This window comes from Centropristis striata, chromosome 7 (genome assembly GCF_030273125.1).
Source record: "Centropristis striata isolate RG_2023a ecotype Rhode Island chromosome 7, C.striata_1.0, whole genome shotgun sequence".
In the NCBI taxonomy this organism is placed as follows: Eukaryota; Metazoa; Chordata; class Actinopteri; order Perciformes; family Serranidae; genus Centropristis; species Centropristis striata.
Genome location: NC_081523.1, coordinates 12605395 through 12629787, shown reverse-complemented (window position 1 = coordinate 12629787; position 24393 = coordinate 12605395). Strand labels below are relative to the sequence as shown.

General features: G+C 38.8%; 1 protein-coding gene across 2 annotated transcripts in view; it reads left to right on the top strand.

Annotated features, from left to right (window-relative positions):
• LOC131974592 (EGF-like repeat and discoidin I-like domain-containing protein 3) overlaps positions 1–16002 on the top strand; it is a 110882-nt gene extending 94880 nt beyond the window's left edge. For both annotated transcript variants that reach the window (XM_059336969.1, XM_059336968.1), the window contains exons 9-10: positions 6140–6295; positions 13254–16002. In XM_059336969.1, coding sequence (XP_059192952.1) covers positions 6140–6295; positions 13254–13403 — 306 coding nt within the window. In that variant the 3' untranslated portion in view covers positions 13404–16002. The remainder of the gene's footprint in view (positions 1–6139; positions 6296–13253) is intronic.
• Positions 16003–24393: the final 8391 nt, after the last annotated feature.

The window sequence follows — 24393 nt, the reverse complement described above, 5'->3', positions numbered from 1 at the left end:
CACCATCAGACAGACATTGGCATCCCGAGAGCCATGCTGCTATCATGGCTAAAAATGTGTGACTGCACTGTGAGTATCTTGTCTTTAGAAAAAGAGAGATTCATTCTGGGCTTTGCAGAAAGATTGCCTGGGGTTATCTACATGCAGGTGCCATTCATTATGTGTTTAAGCATATTAGGCATACTGTGAAGATGGAAAAAAATGTCAATATTTTTAGACAGAATAACAATCAATTTGGTTTCAGTTACAAGCAACATTGCCTCATACAAGTGTGCTGGCATAACTAGAGTGAAGAGGAGGAGGGAGGAAGGGGGAGAATGTTCAATGCATAGCGATGTCCTTGCCATGTAAAACTGTTTGGCGTACGAATTTGTGTGCTTGCCACCACATTGCAATTCAGTGTGAGTCACTGCACGGTGCTTTCCTGTATTTATATCCCCAGCATTTTGGCTGTAAGATGTGCCTTGACCAGCCAGCCAGCTGACTCTCTTAATGTACTGCCATAACAAGTCATATTGCGCTGTAACAAAGACATCTATCCTCATGTCAGGATAGCTCATTCCACATGCAGATGTCTCTTTCAGCAGAGCGCATTTGATTTGCATTCCAAATTTAGCTCTTTCAAAAGCATTGGGTACAAGTCAACGTTTTAAAAAGGTTAGTTTAAGTTCATGCTGGATTGTGGTCAGTGCCATACTGACCAGCCTGAGACAATATGATGCAGCCATGAGGGGACTTTCTCCCTATGACAGAGCCTCAATGCTCCAAGGCAACCGAGTCACACGTCAGGCAAACCTCCTGTTCTCTGTGTGAGCGAGCAGCAGGCATTTATACCTTCTGACATCCCACCACCCCATGGGGAAATACAGGTCACAAAAGGTGTTAACAAAAGGTGTTAGAAAGAGTGTGTGTGTGTGTGTGTGTGTGTGTGTGTGTGTGTGTGTGTGTGTGTGTGTGTGTGTGTGTGTGTGTGTGTGTGTGTGTGTGTGTGTGTGCGTGCGTGCGTGCGTGCGTGCGTGCGTGCGTGCGTGCGTGCGTGCGTGCGTGCGTGCGTGCGTGCGTGCGTGCGTGCGTGCGTGCGTGCGTGCGTGCGTGCGTGTCGTAATATAAACAATTACATTAAAAAGAGGACTTAACATTTATTTCACTATGTGCTACTGCATATACACTAGGCTGAAATTAATTCATTGATTCCCATGCAGGGCATCTACTCATTCCATATAATTATCTTGTAACCTGAGGCACAAGCAAAAAGCCTGTTCGTTTTCTTACCTTTTTTAAATAAATAGTTTTTATGCATCAGGTGGAACATGTGGTCTAATTAGTGTGTCATCAACAATGTAGGTGTAACTAAACATGCTCAGTACTGCCTCATGCTACAGGCTACCTGAAGATGTAAAGGTGTACCCTCTCAAAATATTTAAATTTGGCCATCAGCAAGCTGTTGGCTCTGAAGAAACTTTTTTTTCTTCTTTTAATTCATTCTAACCTGCAGGTATTTATAATCAGCACTCTAGATTTTACATTTTAGAAAGTCATTTGGGTTTTTTTGTCCAACAGGCTAAGTCTATGAAGGGCTACAGGCTGTTTGTTTTCTACAGTAATAAACAAAACAAACTAAATTAATGCATACCAGTTTTGGTCTAATTTCTTTGGGCTGCTGTTATTGCTGAGTGTGCCTCTAATAACACCATACCCTATTTTAGATCTGTTCATTTCCACTTTCCTGGTACTATAGTGGGTAAATGTGCTTTCACACAGAAAAAGCCATACATGACACATAACAACCTTTCATGCTGAGTGAGATTCTGCCTCCTGGTTCATCTCATGGAACTGGCTCAGCTCCCCTCTGTGTGGATTGGAGCATTTTTAAACTCAGAAAGGTGTCATGACACAAACGGGCTTTTCTTTGCTCTCAGTAGAGAAGTGCTGTACTCAGTCAGCCATCAGTTTGGAAATTGTCTGCCTTCAGCCTCATCCCTAGTTTTTTTCAGTTATTTTAGCTTTGCTTTTTCGGGTTAAGGGGCTTTTCTGAAGATAGTAGGGTTGCAGCAGCACAAAATAGTCTTCTTTGGCATGTGGCATGTAATACTATACTCAGATAGGAGGCAGATCTGACACCTCGAGTAGCAGTTCATGCAAATTGGAGGGGCTGTGGTGGTTCCCACTTTTCCCAACATGTCAACCAAAACATGACCTGAAAACATTTACTGGGGTTGTGGTGTATGTGAATGAATCTCAAAGTATACACTGACAAATGAGAAACATAACAATATTAATCACAACAAATATGTTGTCATAGGTGTGTCACAAAAAGGTTACATGTATAGCTTGTATTCATGACCGAAAGGCTGGTCTTCCTGTCCCACTGTAAGCTATGTACGAAAGTAGTTTTTCCAACTCTACTCCTGGTCCTTTTGTCCTTACCTTAACCAAGTAATTTTTGTGTCTAAACCTAACCAATTTGTCCTGTTTCACACTGTTAAGGTGTTTAAAAAAAGCTATTGTCACATACTGCAACTGGTCAGATCATGAATTCCAGCGCATTAGTTGTTATATTAAATCATACAATCAGAGAATACGTTTGAGTATGATGTATTGTGTGTCTACATGAGTCATTTTCCATCTTGGTCATTAGGAACTAGATTTCAGATTAACAACAGAGAACCAACCATGCTCAGAGCCCTGAGATCTAGGACTTACTAACAAGAGCATAGTCTTTGAATTTAGTGTTGCAGTTCCATAAAGTAAGGGGGGCTAACAAGAGAAGGATTTTCATTTTATTTTTAGAAACTGTCCAAATCTGAGCAGAGGCCATAAAAGCTTGCCTTTCTGTCAGGGTCAAGCTCCAGAAATACGGCCCTTCTATTATAAATGTTGATGTCAACATACGTAAGCTCTTCTTCAGGGATTTTTTTCAGTGTATGATAAAGACAATGACCCGCTATAGGTTTTCCTGTAGAGAGAAGAGCAGTGAAACAGGGTGTTTTTCAGGCTCTCTCCACAGCCTTAAGCTTTAATGATAGCTGCCCTGTTGTGGGCTTGATGGGCCATAACACTGTCCTCCTCATTCCACTGTGATTTGTGTGCACGCAGTTCTGAGCTCTGCACTGTGACCTAGGAGAATATAAAGAAGGTATAGATCACACACAAATACAAACATATGTCCCAAAGGCTTTGAAGATGAAATGAGTCTTGAGCACATACAGTTAAATTAGCACAGCTAGAGGGAGAATGCCAGCAGGATGCTATGTATGCAAGTGTTGTATTCATAAAAAAGGAAACTGGGCCTCGTTCAGCTCCTTATAAAGCTGCCTCTTGCTGCATTAATCTCTTTATCCTGCAATGGCAAAGCCACTTCAAATAGGAACACCAGATTTACAATCCAACTCTCGTCTTAATGAGCATTGGAGATGAGTGTTTGTCTGGCAGAAGTGCACAAGCATTGCCCCTTCACATGCTGCCATCAAAGGAGATACAAATAAGTAAATGACCCTCTCTCCCTTTTCGATGTGCAGTTGTATTATCGGGAAAAGTGGAGGGTTAGATTGAAGTTACGTGAATCTAATTTTTTAATCTCAGACCCGGCAAGCAAAATAAAATTGATTCTCATGTTTTATTTCTTTGAAACATCTATGCAATAAGCATTCATAGATTTTTAAAAGGACTTCACACACTCGTAGTTTGTCAGGGTTAACAGCTCATGGAAGACGAATGGGGTTAAGGGTGTGATGGAAGAAAGAACAGAAGGTTGGGGATGGAGGAGAGGCCTTACTTTAACAAGCTTATCTCGCTCCCTAATTCAGTTTGGGCCATCAAAGTGTTGAGAGCCGCCGTCGCTAGGGGCGGTTGTATTTTTTTGACCGCTACCTGTGACAGCAATTACAGGTTCCCCTTCAAGCCTGCCTTTGTTTTGGTGGCAGACTTGACTGCTTGGGTAGAAAGAGATTACCTCAACGTTCTGCAACTGGAGCATAATCAAAGCCTCACAATGCAAGGTGTCATGCCCCTCTAAATCAACCAAACAGCCCCTGCCACTGTTTCTTTCTTGCCCTCTTTATCCAGTGGGTTGCTGTGACATTATTGTAATTATAAGAGAGCTGTTGTTTAAAGGTATTCATATACATCAAAGCGAAAATGTATCACAATGCTGCCGCAGCCGCATTCAGTGGCAGAAATGAGGACTACGTGACAGAGAAATGGCCGCAGAGGCTGATTCCATTTGAAGGAGAAACTTCATGAATAGTGTATTCACAACAAATGAAGCATGCATATATATACTGTGGAGTATCTGCATAATTGCATACCTGTAAGTAGCCATTGTTAATAGTAAAATTATGTCTGCATGCAAACTTCAATGCCCTTTGTCCTAGTTTCATTGGTAAATGGAGAAGTGGGAGTTTATCCACGCCTTTTTGAAAGCCAAGAGTTTGCTTTGTACTCACTAAGGCATGGCTTTGTCTACATGCGTGTCAGGACCGAGGTCTGTGCATGCCTATGTGCACAGCAGGGGGTCTGCATTTAGGAAGACCCCTCTAATATCCAGGGAGCAGTCCTCAATCTTTAAGTAGCTGGGAGGAAAGAGAAGCTGAGCAGTGTTGAATCCTCAAGAGAGATGTAAACTCTGAGTGAGCTCATTCACATCACTGCTCAGAGAAAAAAAATGTTTTGGAATTTCTAACATATTGCAGGCAATAAACGAGCAGTGTGATGTGCTGAGACGCACAGTGGTGTCAAAGACCGGGAGGTGGAATCAAACTGAGCCATAACTCACACATTCAGTTTGTTTGCTTGTTTGTTTAATCTATGCAGGGCCCTATTTTGTTTTGTCAGAGCCGCGTGACACAGTATATGTTGGCCTATGACCAGGCTAATTAGTGTGATGTATGGCTGCCTCCATGTTGTGTATATTCAGCAGAAGAAATAAATCTGCATGCGTATGTTTTTCTCTTGCTCTCGTTGTGCTTCTAAATTTTGCCACTATCTTCCCATGTGACAGCAAAATGCCAAGTCGCAGCCAGTTATTCATCCTGTACTGACTGTGAGTCGCTGCTGCATAGATGTATGTGATGACTGAGACTCTTCTACAGTAACATTAAGGCTATTAGCATTTGAGGGTTGAAAATGCAGAAGGCAGCAATATCACTTTATTTTATTTTTTTTACATTAAAACAACATGCCCTTTAAAGAAAGTGAATCACCTGGGAAGTTGAAATTTAACAACTGATATTTGTCATACGTTTTATGTTCTCGACTATTAAAGTTTTTTGTTGTATACAAAACACCACTACACATTTAGCTTAATGTGCTACAGAGGTGTAAAACTATTCCTGCACTAGTACCATTATTTGAAATGATCTTTTAACATTACGCAACACCCGCTGCTTTATGCTGATGAAAGCTCAGTAGGAGTGACTTGTTTTATAACTCTACCCTTTCTGTTCCATTACAGAATGAGCTTTATTTCTGCACTGCACTGGATTGTTCGTGTTAGCAGGCTACGCCTTCCTTTTAACTTTGGATTGTCCACATACATTATTCATTTAACATAATTAACATGGTGGAAAAATCTTACTCAGAAAAAAGCTTGACCTGTTTTAGCCAGAGTTTTTTTTCTTTTAATGGAGCAGAGTGAGCCAGGTAAATGTCAAGGAGCTTTAGTACTTATTCCTGTTTTCAGGCATTTTGAGTTCATCTTAACTACGGTTTGAAGCTCAACCCAACCGTGTTGTGTACTTTTCTAAATAATGAAGCATAATTGAATCATAAAATGTCAATATAAGTAACAGTTTGTGTGCTTACTGCTAACATCCCTGTGTTGTAAATTGTTTGCAACAAATGAGAAGCTATTAAAAATTAACACAAATGGAGCAGTTTGAGTCTCAGAAGCTGCTGCGGCGTGCAATTTTTGTTTTGCTGAGGCGGGGTTGTGGACTTAGCCTTGTTGTTCAATATTCTGTGAATAATTGAAACTGACTTTTTGCACCCAGTGTCTTTATACAGTAAATCATCTGATGACATCAAAAGAAAAAAAGTTGCTGACTGTAATGTGAAAATTTAGCATCTCTTACACTGTGACTGGTGGATTTCTCAGGAAACTTATTCTACTATCTTTCTCTGTGCTTCTTTCCTCTCTCAGGTGGACTTGCTTGTGCCTACCAAGGTCACAGGTATCATCACCCAGGGAGCTAAAGACTTTGGCCATGTCCAGTTTGTTGGCTCATACAAACTGGCATACAGTAATGATGGAGAGCGGTGGAGTGTATATCAAGATGAGAAACAGGGGAAGGACAAGGTAAGGAGCTTTCACAGCCAAAAATAACCATGATCAAACACAAATCGCCACATCTATCACCATGTTAACTGACAAAACTGTTAATCAGATTAAAAACATCTTTATTTGCATGTACACATAGCAAACATACTGAAAAATACTGCAGAATCATAAGTGTGTGTGTGTGTGTGTGTGTGTGTGTGTGTGTGTGTGTGTGTGTGTGTGTGTGTGAGTGTGAGTGTGAGTGTGTGTGTGTGTGTGTGTGTGTGTGTGTGTGTGTATGCTGTGAGTACTGAAAGTTCTGAATTATATATCACATCACGAAGGAAAGGGGCATTGTGGGTAGAGAGATTTAACAGGAAAAAGTCCAGGAAGGACACAAAAACACAAAGCTGCAAATGTCAGAAAAGTTTTCAGTATTAAGTGTGAAAATGTCCATTTCAGTACCTGTCTGTTTCTGCTTTCCACTTCCCTTTAGCATCCTCTTATCTGTGCCTCAAACTGAGCTTGCCCGGTCTGTCCTACTGCCTCTCTCTGGTTTTGGATCAGATAAGACCGTGCTGTCAACCTGGCCTGGCCAGTGCTATACTGAAAATCTTGTTTACGGCCCTTCAACAGAGTACATGTCCATTCCAATCGCCCACGACAACAGAGACAGAGCAGGGCTGCAGCAGCCTCTCTGCTGATATCAGGAGAGCTGCAGGCACAGGGTTACAGCTAAAGCTGGAGCCCCTTGTCTTTCAGATACTGGTGGCAAGAGAGGTAGTGTTTACTTTTCTCTCTCTGGCCTTGTTATTGAAAGATAAGCCCAACTTCTTCTGCTTATTCATGTACTTGTGGTGTGCTGCCTGTGGTAAATCAAGAAACAGAGATCTAATAGAATCCATACATGCACGTTGCACAAAGTAAATACTATTATATTATTATACACAGACACTATACAGCTACAGAATAATTGACTGTGTAATCTGTTATGCAGTGTAGTTTAAATCTTCGTCCGTGCCTTGAACATAACTTCAAAGTATTTACGATCACATAAAGAATGCATGAAACAAAATTTGAAAGAATTGTTGTTGTGCAAGTGTAAATGTTTGCACAGATAATTCAGATCTGAGCGCCTCAAGACCTTAAGTATTTGCATAGTTATTAATAGTTAAAGATACACATAGATTTATTTTGATTGTCATTAATCTTTAATACATATTGGCACACATTAATTTAACCATGCAAATTTATTTCAAACATTTAAAAATAATAATCGTGATGTAATGTACATTTTATTCACCACCTCTCTCTGCAGTTTACATATGACACTGCTGAAATAAAAGTAAACTAAAATCACAAAAAATCCTGATATTGAATTGCAATACTTGTATGGTTGCAATATTTTAAAAAAAAATAATTGCAACACATATCTGACTGACACCCAAGCATAGTAGTAGTATCAAACTGGTAGATAGGCATATAATCCCAGCCCTAATATTAAATAATCTGTTGATATTTTCCTAATGGCTTGATATTTTGTTGGTCTTTACTTGGCCGTCATTCTTGATTTCATAGTTCAAATTCAGTCTGCGCACATAAGATCAGCTATGATGTCGGGCTTTCTCGTGAAAAATGATTCTGAGTAGTTTGTAGAGGTTATGTGGGAACTTCAACTGCCATTTCAAAATTAGATTTTCTCAAAGAAGCACCATTTTATTTTGTTTGGCTCTGTGTGGGAGACCTAAAGCTGAAATATGAAAGCACCTTGTTAGAGCAAATAACGGCCCTCAATAGCCAGATGTCAGTTTATGCCCTTATCCTTGTTGCGGAGCCAGTGCAGCTGCCAATGCCCGGAAATATTTTCCATCTCTGCAGTTCACATTCCTTGCTTGAAGAGTTTATAATTTCAACACCCACGATGATCTTTGGATACGGGCCACTGCATGCTCAGCATGATTTTCACTCAAGCAATCTCAATACTGAGCACTGTATGACTTCCGAAGGCCTGGCAAGCATCATCTTAGATAGCAGAGGGAGGGAGAGAAAAGCACTGGTGAAAGATCAGGAACCTTTTATGTGTATTATGTGTTATTTTTAAATCTCATTTTCAGAAATAACTCAGTGGGGAGCAGGACTTTCATCGAGCTACACATGGAATTAAAAATACCGTTAAACTAGATACAAGCCATTTCTATAACAATCTATAACCTCCCCTATGCTTTAAAAGTCAGAGCAAAAACCAAGGATAGGCAGTCAATCTGAGTGAGTGTGCTCTGTATTAGAGGGCAGGCATGTTTAGCAAGGCTTCTGAGAATGTCAATCAGTTTGTCCCTAGACGGAGCCACGGGGCTGTTCAGATGTATGATTCTTCAAGGTGTTTTCCCCCTTCAGTCAGCTGAAGCAGCCATTAATGCTAGAGGACACATTTGGCTGTTGGAGTCCCGAGGCTCCTCCTGCCACACCACAATGCTTGACTTAGCGGGGATATACTGTGAGCGTGTGTGTGTGTGTCTGGGTGTCTGGTTCGGGCACAGTGGTAGAGGCTTGTAAGTATTCTTCTCAGCTCCCCCCTCCAGCTCCTGTGTGGCAGAGGCTGCAGGCAGTTAGATCTAGATTGAGAGAGGACGCTCTGTCAGAATACAGATGTTGTCAAAGCAGGGCACAGTGACACACACACACACACACTTACACACACACACACAGAGTCCCTCTACAAAATCCATAAAGCGCCTTGTTTGCCTTTTCTGTTCACACAAACCCCAAATACCTGCGTACTGCAATTGTAACCTAGACAGGTAACAACATAGCCCATTGTTTAAACATAATTAAGCCAGGATACATTCTGTAATTATACAAATCGGCTCAGCTGCATTTCCACATGCACACGCTTTCCACACCAGGGTCACCACCCTGCCTAGTCCTGCACCACTGCTCTGTGCTGGTTGTCAATATTTACACAGTCAGTTGATGGGTGCAATCAAGCACAAAAGTCATTGATTTATCTGTAATAGTGTTTCATTCAGGTGTCACAGGGTTAATTAGCCATTAGATCCCCCAGCTCCCTGCAGGTCAAAGGGTAGCTTATTGTTAGATAGCTGTGAATGGAATAATTTTAAGATTAACCACTAATGGTCAGATTTCCTTTTTTATAAAGCCATGGTTAATATTGGTTGTGAGTTTTCAGGTGTCTTCTTAAAAGAAGTAGTTATGCGTTTCAGAAACTGGGCTGCTCTTAACCTTTCAATGGCAGTTTCCCTGGTATCACCGTGGCCAGATAAGGAAACATAAGGGCAGAGAGCAAAGACATCTGAGTGTCCTGCTCCCTTGACCTGTGCAGCAGGTTTAAATAATGGAGTGTGGGAGGGCGCACAAGGCCTTCCTTAGAAATGCGTACCCATGACTCTACCAACCTGGAAAATCAATAGGAGGGAACAGAGTTGGGGTACCTGGGTCAGTCTGAACACAAACACACTTTTTTGACTAAAAGTTAAGACAAAAAGGAAGCATAAAGTTAAAAAAAAAAAAACATTGTTATTATATTTCAGTTTGCAATATTTGGCAGCTCGCACAAATACTACGGCTGTATGAAGAGAACTAGATACACTGTTTGAGGCAGGGCCCTATTCATTTCTATGAAAATTGTGGCACAAAAACCCCAAAAAGTTACAACTTCTGTGTATAAAAATTATCTGGATTTTCTATGGAGACTGTGGAGCCCAGGCTAACTTCCCATTAGGTTGTAATTGTCAATCGTCCATCAAAATGACTATTGAATTATATATTGAATATTTCATACTCACTTTCGTCCTGCCTCTGAGGTGTTTACCAACATGTTGTTTGTTGTTGAGGATACATTCATCACCTTGCTCATGCCATTTCTGTTTTTTTTCTTCTTCCTGGTATTGCTGTACTTGTCTTGTTTTTGTGATTCTCCACATATCTGGTTCCAGACAGTTTATTTTGGAGACACTGCCACTGACACCGTACAGGTCCCCAGACAGGCTAGGAGAGATTCTTGTCATATTTCAATCAGCTGCTGCTTTCATGGCCTTCCTGTCCTGCCTTTTATATTGAGCTATCATGTGCCCTGGTTGTCACATTACAGTTGTGGCAACACTCTGGAAGTGACACATTTCTCGCTTTTGGATGTCAAATGTTGCAGTCCCGAAATACAATAAAAAGTGAAAAGTGCATGTCAACACAGAATGGTTTAGAAACAGAATTTTGTGCTCTGTACTTGGTATCCAAACTGATGTTTTCACTCCTGTTTTATTACATCTTTCATTCATGGTATCACTATCCTTCTGTTTTCATATAGTCCTGATGGAAATTTAGAATAAGTCATACACATTAACTAATGTGAAGTAGTGTTGTTTGCTATTCTGAATACAGTCCGAGCTCCATGCTACAGTACAGATGAGAAACAAAGGGAGAGAATGTGTTTCAGTAAAGAAAGAGGAATGCAAGATGAAAAGGTGGCCTGAAATGAAAGTAATGGAAGTGTACACCTGTCACATGATTTCAGTCTTAGCTGACAGTAAAAGTAACTCACAAAAGCACAAAAAACAACACACTAAAGAATATACATGAAAGCAGGCATATTAATGGAAACACTGCCAGGAAGAGGAGGCAAAGGTTTGATATCTTGTCACATTGTTGTTTTTTTGATCAGAGACAATATACCTTAACGTCCAGCTTCTACTGGATAACTAAATTCTAAGTATCTATTACATTATCTGTAAAGCAGATGTTTTTTTATGCTGCAGCTTCTAGATTTTGAGCATTAGTGTTTCCATATTTAGATCTTTACAGTTATATGCTTGAGATTGATTTGAAAAAACTTTAAAAAGGATGAAAGTGGCAACAATGAAATGGAATTTCCAGTCGTAATGATTTAGGTTTTTAAGAGCACCAACATCAAACTAAGGTGGAATTAAAGCATTTTAACATGATACCTAGAAAAGCTTTCATATACTTACAAAAATCACTAAGCACTAGTGTCAGTGGTGTAATAGGAATACTTTTAATACACTTTCACATTTTTGTTTATTACGTGTAATTCAGTGAAGTGTTAGCTATTAACAGTAACAACTGTTTACCACTTGAGAAGTTCCATTTAGAGCTTATTTTCTCTAAATAAGCTCTAAATGGGAGCATATTTTCCTCATATGGATTCAAAGTGACAGGCTCTCTCCTACTGTACCTATCATTAGCCTGAAGCTCGTGGTTTGCTTATTCTGCTTCATTTGAGCAGTTATTTTCCCATTTTGCCAGTGTACTATGAAATAATAAAGTATAATCATTGATATAATAGTAATATTTCTTTAGCGATGCGTTTCCTTACATATTTTTTTCTTATTTGAAATTAACTGTAATGACCAGCATTTCCTCCAATGCTTTTTGCCATATTAAATGTAGCAGGGAACATCTCTGTGCTTCTGTTCCAGGAGGGAGCCACATTTTGTTTTTCAAGGTTGAAATTGCAATTAAAGGATTCATGTTGTTTCTGCAGTCTTTTAAGTACATATGTGAGAATGAGGCATCAACTCCATTTTTCAGACTAATTCCTCACATCAATTTCTGTTATGCTTTTTATATTCACCTTGGAGGTGAATGGTTCCTTCGGGTTGGTTGTGCACGTTCAAGTGGCACTAGTATTAATTCACCAAGCATCATGCTGTAGTGCCAAAATCTTGTCTTTGACCTGAATATTTTCATTCATGCAAACATATTTTTCTAGCACTTGTTGTAATGAAACTTTAAAGATTATGTTTTGACTAAATCCAACCGAGCTCCTATGATTATTTGAAAGAGAATTAGTTGAAGCTTTTCTCTGAAAAGGTCAACCCCGGTCTCCAGCACCTGCTTGGATTTGGCCCGCTGATTTTCCATTCCACACAACAGTGAGTCCCATTACATCCCAATTACACAGGCATAATCATGTCTGTTTAATTGAAATGATCATATCCTTCAATGAAGCAGTCCCTGCAGATACATTTCTTCCTAATATACTTAATTCTGCTGTCTATTAAATCCACACCAACAAAAAGCTTCTAATAGTCAACAATTGAGCACACATCCCAGTACGACAATTAGCTTTTTGTTTGGTAGCTAGTTAACCCTTGAACTGTTCTTTCAAGGCCTATTCAAAGGCTCACCAAATTGGTACAAAAGTGGCACGGACACTGAAATCTCCTAATGACTTGAATCTTTAGCTTAAATTGGATACAACTGGATTTTCAGCACTTCAGTGACACATTATGAGAGTGGGTGTGTTGATCCAGGATGCATATTCGTCTGTTGCACGATATGTTTTATAGTTTTACAGAGCCAATACTGGGGGAAACAACATGGATTTCCCTTTAAAGCAGCACTTTGGGCAACCACCGAAGCTTTTTATTTAATGCCAAGGTAAAAAAAAAAAATCAAAACAGTGTAAGACAGAATTGAAAGAAAACACAACCAACAGGCATAAGGTGCTTGTTAATAACATCGCTCAGTAAGCAGGAGAAACAACAGTAGATGTCTGTCACTAATTGTGGAGGAGGAACTTCCAGCTGTGCCGCTCTAACAACGCCCAATTTTCCACAGGGGGAAACTGTTGATGTGCTCACATGTGTGGTGCTTAAAAGAAAAGAAGCAAAAGCAGGGCTGAATTCAGAGAATGTACTGGTTTTGGCAGTGTTTGGATTGAAGCTGTGATTGGCTGCACTTCATTCAGTACCTGTTCAGGCATGAGGCCTTGAAGGTAACAGTCTGCAGAAATCAGGCAAGTAATGCACCAGGAATGTTCTGCACCTGCCTCTCAGTAAAAAGGCATTTATGTTTCCACAACAAGCTCATAAATATTGCTGCACCATTATAACACAGTAAGTGGGCTTTGAGGAGACATTTCCGTTGGTGAATGAGGACCGAAACGTGACTATAATTGTGCGAACGTGACTATAATTGTTGGTTGTAAAAATAATAATTCCTCCATGCTGCTGTTTTCTAGGTATTCCAAGGGAACTTTGACAACGACACTCACCGAAAGAACGTGATAGACCCACCCATCTACGCTCGGCTCATCCGGATCCTCCCCTGGTCATGGTACGGCAGGATCACACTGCGTGCAGAAGTACTGGGATGCACAGAGGAAGAGTGAGGCCCTTTCTTCCATCTTTCTCGCCCATCGTCCCCTGTCCCTTGGCTTACTGGAGTATCTCACCCAGTATTTCAAAAATAAACTGTGCAACCTGTAAAAAGAAATCAATTTCCAATGGATTTTTCAAGGATACGTGTTTGGTTGTGGTGGGTTGCTGTTTGTTCTTTTTGTACAATGATTTCAAACCTGCCCTTGATCCACTTTCGTCTTTTAGTTTCCTCTTTAAAGCGTGATCTTTGTCTTTTTATTCTTCTCAAGATTTGCCATCCTGTTTGGAATGAACTTCTGTAATATATATGGGAGGGGTGGGGGTGGGGGTGGAATGGGAGAGGGGTTCTCACTGTGGTTTTAACTTGTTGCCATGGAAGCTATTGTACAGTGTCACTTTTTAACAAAGATGTGAAATCTGTCTGCCGTGCTTCATTGGACACGATTAACCATACCATAAATAAACTGTCTAAAATAACCATGTAGAGATCACATGTTATCACATTATCAAATATATTTTTACTTTGATTACTACACTTCCTCAAGCCATGCTTTTACCCTAATGGACACTGGCATTACTACATCAATCAAAACACTATTAATGCTCTTGTATTATATGTAAAAGACTAAGAAATTGCATGGTGCGTGAATTATAAATGTACATTATGACAAATCATTTAAAACCTCCAGCCCTGAGAGCAATGGCTTTGATTTAGGGACCTATTTTTATGTGCATTTTTAAATAGTTCTGAAACATTACAACACACTGCAAAAGCTTACTGGAGATAACTGATATGTGAGACAATAAACAAGCTCTGCAGTTAAACGTGGAGCTGCAGCACTGACACTGAGACTCATAGGCTGTCTCTAGCTGAACTGTCTTAATGCTCTCATAAGGAGATCCATTTTTTATTTGACTCTCGCAACACCTTTTCTAAGATATTTGGAATTATTGCTTGTGCTTGTTATTTTTTTTGTATTTATTTTTTGATTTATTTGTTTCAGCTGTCAGACGCATAAAAATTTGTGTTTCATGTCTTTGTGTTGTCTCGGAGATCTAAGTTGTATCAATTACAAAGCTCAGGATAGATGTCATTCATAATATGAACCCACAAATGTATCACTTTTGGCCACCAATTTAAAGATTTCTCTGTAATATTATTTAAAGAAAATGTCAAATGAGTAAGAGCAATTATTTAAATCATGTCCATATATCCGTAATTCAGATGTAAAATGCAGTCTTTAATTTTTTTTTTTTTATCCCTTTGATATGATAAAAATTGTTAATTTCTTCTTTTTTGTTTGGAAAGAGAGCCAATGTCCAAGATTAATAATATATTAATAAATGTTATTATCTCAAACTTACAATGATGAACCACTGTAACAGTACAGAGCTCTAAATTAAAAATGGACAGCCTCTTTATTTCAGGGATCTGATTTTTATTATCATGCTGGGTGGGAAATTATATAGTAATGAATTGTTAAAGAGCTTGTGGGTATTTTCACACAACATGGCATCAGCTCTCTGCATGATCAGGGAGTTGAAAAATATTTAGACACGTTAAGGTTACGGGGGATATAGATGCTGTTATGCCAATCGTGTCAAAATATTCTAATTATGCAGTTTCCTATGGATTCTGCTGTTGGCTGCATCCTGCAGCAAATGAATAGTGATGCTTGGCTGGTTAAATAAATGGAAGTAAACAAGTACCTGCGGTATCACAGCAGTGTCAAACCTTACCCATTCTACACGGCTTAAAAATAGGCCTGGACCGCTCTAATGGTTCCCACTCCTGACTAGTTTTCCCAAAGCTCTCGAGTGCTAGAATAAGAGCTGAAAGGAGCTACTTTTATGCTTTGTGTTACTTAAGAGTTGCCAGCTTTCAGTCACTTAATAATCCAATCTTTTCATGTTGTAGGAATACAATGAATTTGTTCTGAGATTGCAGCCCAGCCTCAGAGAGAAAGTAAGGAGAACCTCATTTAATTTAATGTAACAACCTCTCAAAGTAATTTTGGTTGCCTGACTAGATTGGAAATACAAAAGTGCCACTGTTATTTTTCATCACTTTATATCCAGTGAATGAAAATGCATTGGAATCAAACAGACTTAATTCTAAAAGCACAGCAAGAAAAACACCCAGAATATGTAACACTGTCCAAATATTTTGGTGCTTACTTTATAATGTTGTGTGCCAGGGCATTTTCTGATGTCATGCCATCCACATGGATGTTGTTGTAGTTGAAAGGTAACTGTAAAATCAGAACAAAAACACATTTTGATTGTTATCTGGATAATTGGAACTGAATATAGCCAATTGTATTCTTGTTTGGCAAATTATAATATGATATCTTGGAGAAGTTTACTTGTGTTATGTTGCCAAACTTGATCAGTAATTCAATGTAAGTTACACTGAAAGACTTTGCTGTTGATTACCAATATGTGAAAATTGTTATTGGTGTGAATCAGTGACTGTATTCCTTAGCTTCATGGACACAGGATAAGCATAAACAGATAATTTTTGCACCCTTCAATTGTTTATTGCCAAATAACTATATCTGACCAGCATCTGCGCTGATTAATCTTTGTAGTGAGCTTCCTGTCAGCAGGCCTGCTACAAAGCTTTGAGGAAGTTTGCATGATGTATGAGTTTGGACAGTACATTATAACAAAGATGTCCACAGGCACATTATGTTCTTGCATATCATAAAGATCTAATAGCCTTTACTTTGTACTCGCCATTGATTGTCTTGTGCATTGTAAAAAATCCATCTCAAGTTTAAAAGGGGAGCAGATTGGAAACTCATCCTGTCTTTGTACTTCTGTGTCCGCTGTTCACGTATTATTTCTTACCTCCTCAGTCTGAGTGTGAATCACTATGTAGAAAACGTACCTATTATTATGCTGGTTGGGTTCAAGCCTGCAGAGGAGAGTGAGAATCTGTGTACAGTCAAAAAAGATGTTGCTTCAAACAAAAGCTCTTTCAGTTTGACAAATAAAAAAATATCTGTGAAAAAGACGTGGTTGTTTTCTTTTCTTCAATGTATAATCACTTATTCTGTTAATTACTTGACGTATAATGTATTTTTTTACCCCACCTACCTGATTCTCAGTCTTCACCTCAGCAGCTGTCACTCATCTTGATGAGCTGAGAGGTCTACCTACTGTAGCCTGAGGCTGAGGTGTCAGACATTCATAAAGCCCTTCAATATGAAAGGAATTCATTGCCCTTAAAATGACCATTTGTATATCAGTAACTCACCCCGTGTTACCTTGAATTCCTAAAGGAAGCCTTTGTTTTTCTGGCATGCCTCCATGGTGAACCAAATTCTGAAAAGTGAGAAAATTCTTCATAAATTGAAGTTAATGCAAACTATATCAAAAGATCCATTTACGAACTTAATTTGTAATTGCTCATTTCTTCTCAAATACATGCATTTTCATGATAATCTCACTATTTAAACACTTCTGCCACTCTGAAACCAAGACTCAGTATTGTGTCAGTTTAATGCAGCAATAATTGGATCACTGGTTAATGAAAATTAAGATTCCATTTCACATTTCCAAATATAATTAGGTCCCTTGGAGTGTTCTTGTCATCTGAAGATGCATTGTTTTATGACAGTGACCACAAGAATTATTGTCCATTATATGCAAACAGCTCTGTAGTTACAGAGTTAGGGATATAACTGAATTAAAATACATTATTCAGGAAAGCACATAAAATGTGACAAAAGCAGATATTTCTGAAGTTATTCCGTATTATCAGGAAGGAACAAAAAAGCTATTTTGTATCAGCCATTTTTCACATTTCTTGAAATAATTTAGAAGAGTTTGAGGATGAGAAAATATACCTTAATTATATGCCAATATTATTAAATTAAATCATTTTGATGCGTTGAAGGCACAAAAAAGAGATTGCCAATGAATGTTAGATCAGAAAATACAATATTTGCCCTATTTCCAATACAAATCCCTTCACAAATTTGTTAACATAATTGGAATTTTACAACACATTAGTATGAATATGCCACAGCTTTGGGTTTTTAATTACCCAGATAAAAATCTTGTTGTAAAATAGTCTGTTGGCTTTGCACTGCCTGGCCCTCCAGTCCATCAAGCCTGGCTCGGTGTCAACATGGTTTTACCACATTAAGCTGCCTCCATTGATTTTCTTTGTCCTGCCATTGCCCGTTTCTGTGTCTCAGATGAGTTCCTACAGTTGTGGCAGCGGATCGCTGTGTGGGCCGACACTGAAATGTCCAGCAATGATTCTGTTATCAAAGTGTCAGTGCAGAGGACGTAATTGCCTCGTAACTCAGGTGAATGAAGCTACTTGGCAATTAAAAGCTGCTTAGAAAACAATCAGTTTAGTCTGGTTGTCCTTTCCATTAAAGCTTGATCAGTAAAGATTGTATTCAAAGTGACCACTTTTTGGTGATCTTTGGCAGGCTTGTTCCCTCTTTAAATGCATGTTTCCTGTGTGGTATTTACTTGCATCAGATCAATACAGAACACAAAGCGTTTACACATGGATTTTCTGTCATGCAAAGGACTCAACACTGGGAAGTGATTTACACATCACATGCTATACATTTTGCAACTTTTTATCTAACTTTGCAGCAACCATTCACAAGTAAGATACAATTAGTTCCTCCAACTGCCATGATGTAAATTGTAAAAATAGTAAATGTTATTATTTGACTTTGTTAGATTTGACTGTAATCAGCACAGCTGGCTAGGCAGAACTGATAAGAAATATTGGATTCAAAAGTGTTACATTGAAATTATTAGTGTTATCAATGTGCAGTTATTATCATCACATTCACCAGAGCCTGCAGAACAAAGGAAAGTGACAAGAAGCAAAAACATGTTTGCTAAACATAGAATCTCCCTGAAATACATATTGAGGTAATGATATATTGCATATACCAACATTTGTATTATAGTGAATACATTTTGCTCTCTCTTGCTGCAGCTCTCTAAGACAATTTTTTGTGATGTGTTTCATCCCTTTTCTGTGCTTTCATTTTCACATCATTACAGTTAATTAATTTCTAACGGATCGTTTTCTCACTCCTACTTATAGACTCCTACCTTACATCTATCTAGAACAAAACCCTGGTTTCTTCATCTTATTTCAAAAACTTTTCATGCGAGAAGCTCTCTGTGTAATAGAGCAGCCCTCACATTGTTTGGCATCTTAATTTCAACATTTGTGCAGCTGTTTTGACTCGTATCTCTTTCTTGACCTTTTTATTCCCTTTCCAATTTCATTTCTTTTATCTTTTCTCAAGCAAGGAGCATAATTCTGTTTCTGTGATCAAAAGGCAAGTCATATTTATTCTGGTGACCCGCTGATTAAATTTAGCTTTGCAAACTGATGAAATGAGTCGACAGATTAAAGCATCACTGCACTGTGTAAACCTGAGGTGGAAGGAGGCTAAAATACATTAATTTACAAAATGCCTTTGGTGACAGAAAGATATATAAATATATAAAAAAAAACTCAGAATTATGGTGGTTTGAGGGTGTTTACAGCTTCACTGGGTGCTTGTATAAAATGGGTAATTGTTCTCTTTATTTTAACTTTAATATTATTGCCTGATACACATTATATACTTTAAAGTTACATAATTAGCCAATGCAATGTGGATGTTGTAAAAAATAGATGAAGATGTGTGATGATGACCAGAGATTTATGGAATGAACTGTAACCAGTGTTAATAGAGTGGTACTTCACTTAAAAAGTACTTCACTAAGAGAGGAAAGCATGGCAAACTACTGCACAGGCATCATCAAACATCATATCAAATTATGTAAAAAAAAGTCTTGCAAGGATCCATTTTCAAACACTTTTTTTCCATCTGAAATGTTCAGGTTTGAGATATTTAAAGAAGCACATAATGATACAGAAAGGTTATTTTTAAATGAAGCGCAGGAATGATATTCAAGAGTGCAATGTAATCTGGAGTCTCCCTGACTGCCTGTCTATAGTATAGCTATTTGTAGAAACATGTAAAGATTAGAGGTCTTGTTCCCATCAGAAGCGTGTCCACCCCTATGCTGCAAAGTGTTACATTATCAAGTGAGCAGAAATGACAGGGCTTGGATCACATTAAATGCTACCCTGCTGTTCCCACGTGTGACTGACTGACAGGGCCGTAACAGGATTGGCAACTGAAGAAAAGAGCATGTGTAGCTGCAGCTGCCTCCTACAGTACAGGAATAGCTTAGATGTATAAAATAATAATAATAAAAAAAAAAACTTTTGAAAGCAATCACATTATAGAAAAAATGTATTAATGCAGTTGTGGTGAGAAGAAATGAAAAACAGAATTTATTTTTCACAAAACAGTCTTAACTCAAGGTTTTGGCCGTAGGACACACCTGTCATGTTCCAACTAAATAATATAAATAATAAACTGCATCAGCTAATGAAAACGGTGTGACACGGCTGAAAGCTCTAGCTCCCCTTGTCACATATTAACCTAGTAAATGCAAATACGTAGAATAAGATCAGCTCTGGCAGAAAGCGGTGCACCTAGGCCATGTGGAATCCATTCATGGCTGGCAACCGTAACATAGCGCTTTGCACCAAATCTTGAATCCAAGACAGCTCTGGTATTCAGGAACCACAAAGACAAAATCCAGTAAATCCACAATGAATGTATTGTCGAGGCGGAATAAACCAGTCTGATGCTGATGGATAACATTATGCTGATCATATTATAGCTACGTGTATTTATAAATCAAGCTTCGGATGCTTCTGAGCCTGTGTTTATGTGTGATCTCCTGTCTGGGGGGTGTTAACATGACTATACAGTTGGGAGGGTCGGGTCATTTTATTGCCTCTTTCGTACAGCTCTCATGGTGAAGGTAGCTATCTTAACACGATTTACTGCACAGCTACAATTTGCAGATCCCTGCCTCACGCTGCAGACGTTACACATAAAATGATTTCCAGCACTGATGTCAGTGCATCACTCTGACCAGTGGGTTAGAGGAATGGATAATTCACCATTTAAAAATGTAAGGCTGAGTGACAGGATGGTATGGAAAGGAACTAAGTTTAACCTACATCTCCTTTTTCAATGAATCGCATATTTCTGAGTCTTAATTAACCTTTTTGAATTAAATATCTGTTTTCACTATATTTATCCAACTGTCACTCCACCCTGCATGGATCTATAACTCTAATGTTATAATAAACTATGCATTCAGGATTTCGATCCAGATTTCCTGCAGCCCTTTTAGTGTATATGTCTCGTGCTCCATGGGAAGCAGCTTCCTGATTAAGGGGGACAAAGATGACGGGAAACCAGGCGGCAATCTCCGTGTCTGAGCATGGAGGCCAACCAGGAAGTGCCTTAAGCCTGCAATCTACCGAAAATGCCAGCAGGGGGTGCTAAGTTTGGCTGCAAAACAAAATCTACCCATTCATTTCAGTGCAAAATTTGAAAACTTCTGACTTGATTTATTACCTCAGAATTTTTTTTCAGGACAACACTATGGTCTCAATCGCTAGTAAAAAATCATCTTCAACACAATTTGATGTCAATAGTTTTAATAATGGCCCCATTTAGAAGAAAATAGAGGATTAAGAATTCTATTGTTTGGGGCGGGGCTACCTTTGATTGACAGGTCACTAACAAGGCGAGCCGTGACCAGGAGAGAAGCAGAGCAATGCGTATCCACGGCAACGTGTCAATAAAGTCATAAATAACGGTATATAGATAGAAAAGAGGACGTTTACCGATTTGGTCTCATAACTTTGACCCTTTCACACTATATTTTCACTTAATGACAGTTTATTTGAAGGTTTTGGAAACAAGATGGCGACGCAAGATGGCGACGAGTGTAACGCTGAACTCGAGGCTTCCAATGGGCAGTCCACAAACCAATGGGTGACGTCATGGTGACTACGTCCATTATTTATATACATTCTATGCGGGAAACAAAAAAGGAAGGGGATGTAAAACCTTGCTTACTTACTTACTGCCTTTTATGCCTAGTGGCATGTAGGGCAGCAACAAAGGTTCTCCACTCCTGTCTGTTCCGGGACATTTTCTGGACTCTTCACCAGGCCAACTTCATGTCTCTCATCTCCTCTTCCACAGTTTGACGCCAGGTTGTTCCTTTGGTTCTTCCTTTTCCCGTAGATATCCAATCCAGTTCCAACACCATCTAGTTATGATGGTATCCATGCTATCTAGCTGACATTTAGTGAGAATAGCTTGGTTTGATATGGTGTTTGGCCAAAATATTCTGCAGATTCTTCTCAGGTTCTTTGTATGGAACACTGACAGGCGATTGATGTCATTCACCGTGATTCTCCAGCACTCAAACCATTTTTACTGTAATATAACAATTATACTATATATATACCTATATCCATCATCTTTCAGGTTATTATTCTTTTATATATCCTTTTGACAACCATAACTTTAACTACATCCATATATTGTAGTATCAATAGTACAATCCACTGTTGGATAATCTATTTTTTTTAGTACAAAAGTCGTATTTTTTCCAGTTCATCAGGACAAGGTTTTTTTTTTTTATTCCGTGAAATAAAAAAACTGCCAGACATTGACAAGAGGTCATACGTCAGTGAAACAATTTCTCCAGTAAGAACATTCTGCTGTACAGTTGCAAAAATAAATCTAATTTGTTAGATCTGAACCATTTTTCCTGCCAGTCAAAATGAGCTCTCTTGTTACAGCTGATAATGATCTCGCACTGTGGGACGAATCTACCCACAATGTTTACTCACTGATATTACATGGTTGGCACTTTTTACTCCATTTGTAAAAAAAAACAAAAACTGCCATGACAAATTTGATCACGCCTCAGCCAGAGCGTTTTCTATCTGGAACATTACAGCACCTCCCAATGTTTGAGCTATATATAGTGTCACTTATCATATGGACTAAATTTGTCTGTGCGGCGCTCTGTTTGTCACAATGAGTATTGAGGGCAAATGAGCTTCAAGTGCCCTGTGATATCTCTCTTGTTATCTTGTTTGTGTAGTCTTTGGGGAGTTTTTTTTGGCAGAATTGGGCCAGTGTTGTGTGCACTGTTCACCTCTCTAATGATACTGATGCAAATGTTATTTTGGGTTCAGTTATTGTACCTGTGGAACATTCAAGTGGGACAAAAATTACCACTAAAAAGCTTCTGAATGCATCAAACTCAAACTGCCGTCATTTATTATTTAGGTCAGCTTAGATACCTTCTTACATATGTACTGTGCACCAGAGGTATTCCAAAGCAAAGCTTGATGAGGTGATAAAACAAGAGAGTTTCATGAACAAAAGCCTAATTTAGTCAAAATAGATATTACAAGGACATTCCAGAGGCATTTTGGATGCAATCTGTGCTCCAAGTCAGGAGGGTTTATGCATTATTTTATAGAACCTTTTAATGGAGGTGCATGTCTGCAAGCCAATTTAGTCGACATGCTTTCCCTGATGTCCCCGAGATAACTCATTATTTCACAGCGTGTCACAGGAAATGTATTCAGAAAGGGCTAGGACGGGCTAGCCAATATGTTCGGCATCAGAATTTACATTTGAAAATACTATGTAATTATGTCTAGTGGTAAAACACATGCTTTTGAAACTAAAATCATTTTTATATTAATCAGTAATTGAAGTTCTTGAAAAATGATGCCAATGCTAAAGTGCCAAAAACTGCAGTTCCTCAAATAGCCACTGGAGGCTGGCTCCAAAAGCGAGTCAACCCATGCATGTTACAATCACAAACTTCATAACAGATTTAAACGTTTATGGTCTGGTACAAAAACTAAATAAATGTTTTGGCCTCTATACTGTAGCTAATTTCCATGTTCAGCATTTTTTTTTTACTCAACCCACCTGTTTAAATTATATTAAGGCTTAAATTAATGCATATTTATGGACATGGCGGGTTTGAGTGATAGGCAGCTGCTGTCACAGGTGGCATGTTTTAGCAACCAGACTTCATTCAGCTGCCTGTGCTCACTCACACTCCACCTCTTTGCCCTTTTTTGGATTAGCAGGGGAATTAGGAGGAGTCGGGCACTGCCAGAATGGCGATGATCGAAGCCGCCCTCATTTATTCTAATTTTGGCCCTTTAAAAACCAACGGGCACAACATGGAGACTAAATCCTTGTTTTATACATTCTATGTTTTCAGCCTAATGTGTTGGATTCAAATCTACTGTTCTCATTGGTTGTTTCCAGCTGCAACAGTTTAAAGTAGCTAAAGCCAGATATTTTACCAGGACTTGCTGGATGCCAAGATAAAGTTAAAACCATAGACTGTATGGTTAAAACACAGTTAATAACTAATGTGTCCCAGTGCTGGATGTGAATCCACCGTCTTCTGTCTGTTAGGAGGTTTTTGACTCACTGACAGGAGGGGCTGACACTGGGAGTTTAGGGTGAAGGACTACTGTGATGGTGGTGTTTAATAAGCTGCAGCAGTTGAGTGAGTTGTGAGTCTTACCAGACCAGGAATTGAACCCCAGGGAATTGAAGACAGACTAGTTAAAGAGTATAACAGAACTCCCTTTACACTGACATTGACAATCTGTGTTTCTGTAAAAAAAAAAAAACGCCAGCAGTGTGGGATGAAACTGTACTGTTCTATTTTACAGCTTTGTCATTATTTTAATTTAATATTTTATTCTTCTGAGTTCTGAGTAATAGGCTGAGCGTTACGAGGTTAATGAGAAGATTTTTTAGACAATGCAGTAAGGGATCCAAATGATCTGTGGGAAAATTAAAGGAAAGCAGAGGTTGGTAGAGAATAACGGCCTGAAATTACCTATTAACCGTTTAAACTTGATCAGAACAGTTTCCTTAATAGGCGTTCTAAGTGATAAGAAAAGTAATTGCTTGTATTGCATTAGCTTTACATCATTACAAAGAAGGGAAAAAATGGGATGACTAAAGCACTTTGCCTTTTAGCCTGGATGCTGCTTCTTTTAGCTTATTTTCTCATTTTAATCTGAGT